The sequence below is a fragment of the Trachymyrmex septentrionalis genome, unplaced genomic scaffold (assembly GCF_001594115.1).
Source record: "Trachymyrmex septentrionalis isolate Tsep2-gDNA-1 unplaced genomic scaffold, Tsep1.0 scaffold70, whole genome shotgun sequence".
Taxonomy (NCBI): Eukaryota; Metazoa; Arthropoda; class Insecta; order Hymenoptera; family Formicidae; genus Trachymyrmex; species Trachymyrmex septentrionalis.
In genome coordinates, this window is record NW_017305885.1 from 1,156,775 (window position 1) to 1,165,163 (window position 8,389).

Here is an 8,389-nt window from a genome sequence, read left to right on the forward strand (position 1 = left end):
GTGTGTGTGTGTATATGCAAACGTTTGAAAAATAGAGAAGAGAATAAGAATCGCATACAAAGGAAGTTAACAAGAGATCGGAAGGAATAAGATACGAACTGTACGAACAATAACTAGTGTGTACTGAAATAGAAAATAATAACAGTAAGCGAAAGAAATTACATTACATTCGTAATCCGAATCTCGATTTAATATAAAAAAAACGCAATGGGAGAGAATATAGAAAGGCGTTTTGAAGAGGCGCATGAGAGATTGCGCAAGTAAGTGTGTGTGGATAGTTTCAAGATGAATCTTGAGGAAGCCATAATCTGTGCCCAATGCGCGGGTTAAGGACGAACGCCTTAACATCCCTGTCTATTTGTCGAATAAAATACGGGGAACCTGGCAACCGCATAAAACGTGCATTATTCTCAACTTTTTCTCACTCACGGATTCGGCGTCGAGCACCCGGGTAACGCTAGGCAAATCTGTCCCTATCAGCCGCAGACGGACGTTACTCCTGTACCCCCTCCCTTATTATTTGCCTGAAGAATAAAACTAGAATTTCAATGATTGATGAAAAGTGGGAACGATAATTTCGAGAGCATGCGTTATAAAGTTATCACTAAATGAAGACTTGTTTCATTTTCTCGAATCGATCCAGGTTTTCGATATAGAAGATATGGAAGTATTGAGATTACACACTTGCGAGATATTGTACTATCAAAACAATGCGTTTAAACATTTGTATTGATATAATTCTCTTTTAACAAGCGTAATAAAGAAAATTTATTAACTCAGTTTTCTATTTAATCCTCTGTAATTCTATTAAATAATCTTTTATAACTTATTTCTGTTAACATCATATTTACCAATTATTACTGTTTATCTGCATTTCATATTTGTTAGTACGCCGTAATCCCTTTTATCGTCATGCATTTTGATTAACGAACTTCGTCGATCTGATGCTCTGCATTTTAAATTAGCAGTAATAAATTGCAAAATTATAATGACTCTGTCAACATGCATTTGACAATATTAATCCCAAAGAAATGTGCCGTTTAAACTGATACAAACAAAGTATTCATAATTGAATATTGTGTGCACCAAAATATATCGGGACTCAATTAAAATTTCTATATTACAAATTGAGTTTATACATTTTCTCATTTTCATGTAGCTTTATGTTACAGGTACTATATAGTAACATGCGGTATGCGTTACATAACTAAAGCTAAGTTCGATAGCCGGAGAAACATGATAATCATCAACGTATACCACGTATATTATGGAATTATTGTCCAAAAGGTGTCACATCGGTCCGACATTGCGACCACCATTAAATTTATCGTAAATTGACCCAAATTTTCTGATAATCGATAGAGTTGCTAAAAGCCGAAACAATAATCCCGATGTTGTTAGAATAAAATAAGCATAATTAATATGCATAATAAACAAAATTAATACATTCTTCATTATTAATTAACATGTCGTTAATTATTCGTTATTTAACTTTTTTCTTATACTTTTATTTATCCATTTATTTTTGTTTGTTTTTTTTTTCAAAACAGATAAATTATAATTACATTATTAATTCTCCACGAATGCAAACTGACAGTTGTGATATATATATATATACAATTTTAATTAAATAATTGAAACATTTTTATCGCATCAAATCTAACGTTTGTTGCATTATTCAATTGTTAATGTAACGGCAGTACACAATCGCGACGGTATATTTCTTTCATCTCGTTTCTGCGATTCACAGGACAATGTGTATGACAAGGTATAATGTACAAAACAAAGTATGAAAGAAGTACAAGCCATTGCATTTCAATGAAAGCTTACTTTGGCCGCATTGGCGTGCTGGACGCTCGCTTCCGGGTTGGAACACTCGCGGTTGATTTGTTTTTCTCGACTTCGCCAGGATAGACGTTAAGTGTACTCAACGTCTTATCGTGCGCCGCGCGGATTTCGGTGCCATATTTCATACGGCAGGCAACTTTTAGCGCTCTTCTTTCATATTTACTCGACCGGTTTGCGAAAGGCACAATACGGAAGATATAAATCCAGAGATTTATGAAGTCGGTGCAGTTCATTGAGATACGCGAAATAAGTCGAAGTATCGGGAAGTGAAAGAAAGTAATTGGTCACGTTTCCAGAATTTATTCTGCAGCAGTCTGAATCAATTTTCCAATATCACATGAGCGTTTATTTATAAGCCAGTTATACATATATGAATTAAACTTCTCAGATACTAACAAACAAGGTAATATTTCTAATTGTTTATTAATATCAAGTAATGCATTTATCGAAGACTTCTGCTTCTCTCTTTTTTATTGTCATCATTCTCAAATTTATTTTTTATTGAATCGCAAGAAATTAATGTCAAAAAATCCTTTTTCGTCTATTTGAAAATATATAACAGTTTGAAAATATTTCATAAAAAGATCATATTAAAATTACAAAAAGCTTTCCATATATGGTATAAATAATATCCTACATCTATGTTAACGTTAAAAAGTGCCGTGTTAAGCAGAGTTGTGAGTATACCGCTGGTTGCCGTTGTCAGTGCAAAACACTCGTGCAGAAACCGAAAAATAAACATCGCTGTGAACCAGGAATAATCAGATGGTGCACAGAGAAGGAGGTACAAAAATGCATGCGACGAGAGTGTACAACTACACACGCGTCACGCCCCGAGCGAACCTACCGCGCCACGGGAGATAAAAGCTCGCTGTGCTCCTCGTTCTGTTTAGCGGTTGGATATTAAAAATGGAGCAGAGAGCGAAGAGCGAAACCACGAAGCAAGCTTTATTCAGTCGGGGACCGTGAGCTTTCGAAGAGCGTCACGCGCGCGTCAACTGGTGGCGCGATTGTTTCGCGTAAACTTGTATACACCTCGTCGCAGAGACAAGTGCAGCGGTAGAACGAATAACGCGTCCATCTAGCGAAAAGGAAAAAGAAAAAAAAATGGAAGATAAAATGCTTTAGGGCAAACTTTTAGGGCAAATGCATATTCATGTCGTAGCGATGCGACCGCTGGGTCCAAGTGGCGCGAATTAATATGCATAAATTCTGCCATTACCAGTGGCTCAGGCAGCTTGAAACGTCTCTTCCCCCGATTTCCGGAGATCCAACCCACTTGCTGAAAATTCTTAAGGGCGGCAACACTATTACCCAGTACGATACCCACTTGCTTAAATCTGGGTGTAACAAAAGTAAGAAATGCCAAGAAGTTTTTTATCGCAGCAAGTCGCGCAATATACATATCCACGTTGTATAGAAATTTTTAATCAAGTTTTAATCAAAACTAAGTTATAAGATAAAGCAAATATTGTTGACAAAATTACAACAAAGTATAAATATTAAAAGGAAAGAAATAGTTTTTAGAAAAATTGAATATTTACAATTTATTTCTATTTTAGAAAATTGCCTTGAAATTAACGTTTTATCGAATAATGAAAATTCCTATTTTTTTTAAATCTTTTTAAACAAATTTCAAAATAATTCTAACATTTTTAAAACTGAATAATAAATGTCTTTGATTATTTGAATGCGACAATGGCTTTTAAAAAAGGATTATGTGAAATGTAAAAGTGAACAATGTTGAGAACGCTAAAACTTTACTTTCTCAATTATACGCCCTGGAAAAATTTTTGTCTCGTATGTTATTGCTCCTAAATGTATCCGGCACGTTCCTAAAAAAAACTTCGTCAGTCGGAATTTTGCGAGAATTTAATCATTCACGCGAAATTGAAAGGCTTTATGCAAGATAGCATCACGTTTTCAGAAAAATTCACATACATCTCTTTCACACTTTTTCAGAGCGCACATAAAAATGCGTTATATCCAAAAAATTCGCCATTTTTTTTCTAAAACTCAGATAAAAATTCTTCATATAAAAAAAGGAATATTATTTTGATTTATACACATTTATTTTGATGTAGGTAATCGTTAAAAATATTCAAATAATATCGAGCGCACAAATTATAAATCAATATATCAAGGACGGGAATCATTCATTAAAATAAATAAACTTTTCAAACCGTTTTACGTATAAATCTTTGACAATTTTAAAACTATATAAAATATTTAATATATGTGTGCCTGCATCACCTGAGACACTTCCTTCACTCGTATATAACACGATTCATAATTCATGAGTTATATATTCACAAATTATTTACGCAGTAGTAGTTAATAAGCATAACAATCATATTTATGCATAATACTGATTATATTAAAACATAAATGTGGAACGATTTTAATATGTACTGAAACATCTAAAAATTTAACTAGATACAAATCTAAAGATAATTTTCTCAACATAATTACGTAATTTTTATTTATAGATTATCAAAATAATTACGTAAGAATCTCAAGTACGATGAGCAATACTGCAAAAAGTTTTAATATTCCAACGACTAATTTGAGTATCCTACATAATTATTTTGATAGTCCAATAAAATTATTTTTTAATTTAAATCTATACTTAAATTTTTAGATATATCGACAAAACCGTCCTTTATGTCTTTTATGTTTAAGCAAATACAGCAAAATGAAAAATGAACGACATTAAATGTTCCAACATACTTCGCAGTTGTGTTCGATTGTATGGACTTAATTTTTCAATGAAAAATTCGCCTTCAAAAAATTAAACATCGGAAAGTATATCGTGAGATACTTACCGAGCACGACCAGCTTCACCGGTTTGCCGAAGAGAATCTTCCCCCGGTCGTCCTCCAGCGTGCAGCCCCACACACCATCGTCTTCTAATCTGACGTTGTCTATGTGCAGTGCTGCGGTTGTCGAGTCGCCGATGTACCGGTGCCCGGTTCCGCTCATTTCCGTTCTCGTGTCTATCGTGATCATATCCACCGGACTACCTTCGTGCAGCCACGTCGCCGGTCGTATTCTGTAACTTCTGACAAGGAGCGCAGCGTCCGCATTATTAGTTCACCTAACAAACTTCGTTACGCCCGATCTTCAGGCGACAAAGACACTTCAGCCGTATCCCCGCATTACTATTACAGGGGGCGACTTTGTTTCCGTAAAGGGAATAATTTCACCGTAATGTATTCAAGGCAAAAGTTACCGTTATTATAAAGTGAAACCGGATATTAATATCCATTAATATGATGAGAGAATATTATTATATAGATATACACACGATGAAAGATATTACATTAGATATTTAAAATAAAAATTGGAGATTACGATTATGTATTATGTTATGCGATTTATTTGAAATTTGAACATGATATTTTTTTCACTTAGACAAATTTCGTTTAAAACATTTGAGATATACTTCAATTTTAACTCTCGTAAATGTTATTTTCACGATTCATGATCACGACAGATTGATTGAATTCGGACACGAGTGTTACCTTGCTCCTGGCAGCAATAATCTCGAGTAATTTCCTTCCAGTTCACAAGGTAAGATGACTTTACTATGAGGCTTCACTACAAGTTCCAGTGGCGGATTGGATGACGTGTCGGCCATGTCTGAAGATAGAGCAATGTTGGTCGTGGTGGAAGAACTGGTAGACCATGACTCCTCTTCGGGGGCCAAAAGGGCCGCGGGTTGCACTACTTCGTCAGGTAGAGCTATCAACGTCGAGCCGGACGTCGTCGTTGTGCTCGTCGTGCTGGTGGTAGTTCGCCTGGAACGCCGACTACCCTCTTGCCTGCCTCGTAGCGCAAAAACACCAGCCTCGTTCACGGAACCTGTAACAATGACGAGGTATAATGGCATCAGCCCCTCTCTGACGTGGCCACCATTAAAGAAAGTTACTGCGATTTCATTTTTCGTCAGTTTTTTCTCGCTCCTTTTATAGCGTGTCGCCTTATCGTGCTTTTGTTATTATTGACATTTCTCAGCGCGTCCCGGTTTTCTGTATTCCTGGATAAACCGTCGCGTGACCTCTCGACAAGAAACCACGCTTCAACCACGAGTTCAACTATTATCGGTATTTACCACGTACTGTTGTAACTATTTTACGCCCGGCCACGATTGATTAACTGGACGGATAGGGAGATTAATTAGGATATAATGTACTTATGCATGTCGAGTTATATATAATTAAATAGTTAATGCAATCACATAAAACCCTCGATCATAGAGTTTACGTTCTTTTTGCAATATAAATGTTCTTTGAAACTTAATCCCGATACGAAAAATGCAGATATATGCGTTTTAATAAACGGACTGTATCATTAAACTCTTGAGCGAGCCTGGAAAGAGGGGACACGTTGAATCCGTCCAAATTCAAAGGGCGGATAAATTTTCCAGCCGCCCGTTGCGGTGAAACAACAAACCGGATTAGTTGTCCGCCTTTATCACGCTTCCACGCCCCACCGGAAAGTAAATATTCTGAAGACTGAGGCTTGATCGAGTTAGCGCGGCTCTGGAATTTGATAAAGCCGCGACAAGAACGCTGCGAAAGACTTTCCGTCCGGAGAGGAGGCGTCGTTCCGCACGCTCGGTCACCCTCACCTAAAACTGCTTGCCTATCAAGCTTGGTCGACCAAGACTTCACGGAGAAAACTAATTATGGTTCCGATGAGCCGCAAATAGCTGCAACTACCTAACCTAATGCAACTAAGAGCTCTCTTCCCGGGACTCGCCTTCTCATTCTGCAGCCGCGAGTCCCGCAATCCCTCTGTAGCAAGCCAGTATAGTTAAGGGTGACCGACAGCTCAACTTGTTTGCGTGCCACGAGGCAATTCTACGGTGGCTCTTTCATCAACGTTCTCTCTTGCCTAACAGTTAAAGCATATACTCTATTTTTTTGAACCTTTGTTATAGCTGCAACGTTAGCCTTTACACTTCTTTAGACAAGCTTCTGTTCTTTCGTGCATGTTAACAAGTATCTTTGCAATATCATGGGGAAAATTTAATTTTTCTAAAAATAAATATATACATATAAAGTAGTTTTGTAATTTCCAAAAATAAAGTTGGAAATAATAGGAACAGAAAATAAAAATACATATATATTAATGTATGTAATATTCTAAATCAGCATTTTTCAACCTTTTTCACTAAAGAATGAATCAAATTTGTCGAAATGCAATATTAGATGTACATGCTTCAGTGTTTGTTGTCAGCCTGTCTTTTAACAAATATCGCCAACATGACATTTCAGAAATAAACAATAAAGATTAAAATAAGATCAAAATGAGATGAAATAGAATGTAATTTAGATAATTTTCACAATTTTAAAAATATTTTTTACTTCGTGAATTACTCGATTTTTTATTTATTTCTAAATTTTTTTACTTCTTTTTCATCTTCTTTGAAATGACCTTTTGTGGCAGGCCGCGGTATGCTGGTTAAAAAGCTTTATTGTATTAAAGAATGCAATCATGTGAGATTGATAACAGCTTTAATTAATTTCTTTTTATTATTTGTGAAAGAGATATTCTAGATAGTGAAATAATTTTATTTTTGATAGGTCTTGCTTAATTTTAGAACTCTATTTAATTAGTATGCAAGTATGCAAGTTACTAGAAGAGTATTAGTATCAAGAAGAAATAAATACGCAAGTAACAGGACTCCAATTCTACTTTTACTAGCCGTGTAAAGTCCTCATGAAACTGCAGACTCCGCAGAAGACGAGCTGACAACTAAAGTTCTTCGTATTTCTCAAGAACTATTAAATTGAAGTTCTTCAGAACTACGAAGAGACGAAACTTTACAACAAAAGAATGTGTTTGTAGTATATTTTATTTTTGTGATTAAACAATCATTAATTTATTATCATAATAAATATAATATATTTCATGAACATTAAATTACATTAATTACGAATTTCTTAATAATTTCAAAATGATAATCCAATTCCTTCCATAGTAAAATAATATTTTGTTATGTTTAACTTCTATGTGTGTTAAAATGTAAATCAATTACTTTTGATGGTTTCAAAATAAGTCCATATTAATGTCTGCATTCAGTAAATAATAAACTAAATCAAATTTAAATCATTTTCTTGAGTTAAACTCCATTGTTTAATCAAATTAATATATAATTAAGAGCAGTGGCTATAGATAGGAGCAGTGGCAACCTACCAATGATTAAAAATATCTTAAATTGGGTATAATTTGATATTATGATTTTTGATATTGGGTGGATCCATATATTCGTTCGCTTTTTGAAGGCTAAAATGAAACAAGTTTTTTTCATACAAAGGATGAATTTTAATCAATAATATATTCTCCGTTTTTGTTGATGACCTCTTGCCATCTTTCCAACAATTTCATTATTCCGCTCTCATAGAAGGTCTGGGGCTTAGAGGCGAAAAACCGGTCGAGGTACGTTTTCACAGCTGTCTGATCAGCGAACGATTTCCCGTTGAGGGAGTTTTGCAGGGACCGGAACAAGTGATAGTCGGATGGCGCAAGGTCT

At 35.1% G+C, this 8,389-nt stretch overlaps 1 protein-coding gene across 2 annotated transcripts in view; it reads right to left on the reverse strand.

The window, feature by feature from the left end:
- The window catches only part of LOC108753716 (hemicentin-2), a 362,006-nt gene that overhangs the window by 143,100 nt on the left and 210,517 nt on the right, over positions 1-8,389 (reverse strand). For both annotated transcript variants that reach the window (XM_018495572.1, XM_018495573.1), the window contains exons 4-5: positions 5,373-5,712; positions 4,674-4,909 (exon numbers count right to left, since the gene is read on the reverse strand). In XM_018495572.1, coding sequence (XP_018351074.1) covers positions 4,674-4,909; positions 5,373-5,712 — 576 coding nt within the window. The remainder of the gene's footprint in view (positions 1-4,673; positions 4,910-5,372; positions 5,713-8,389) is intronic.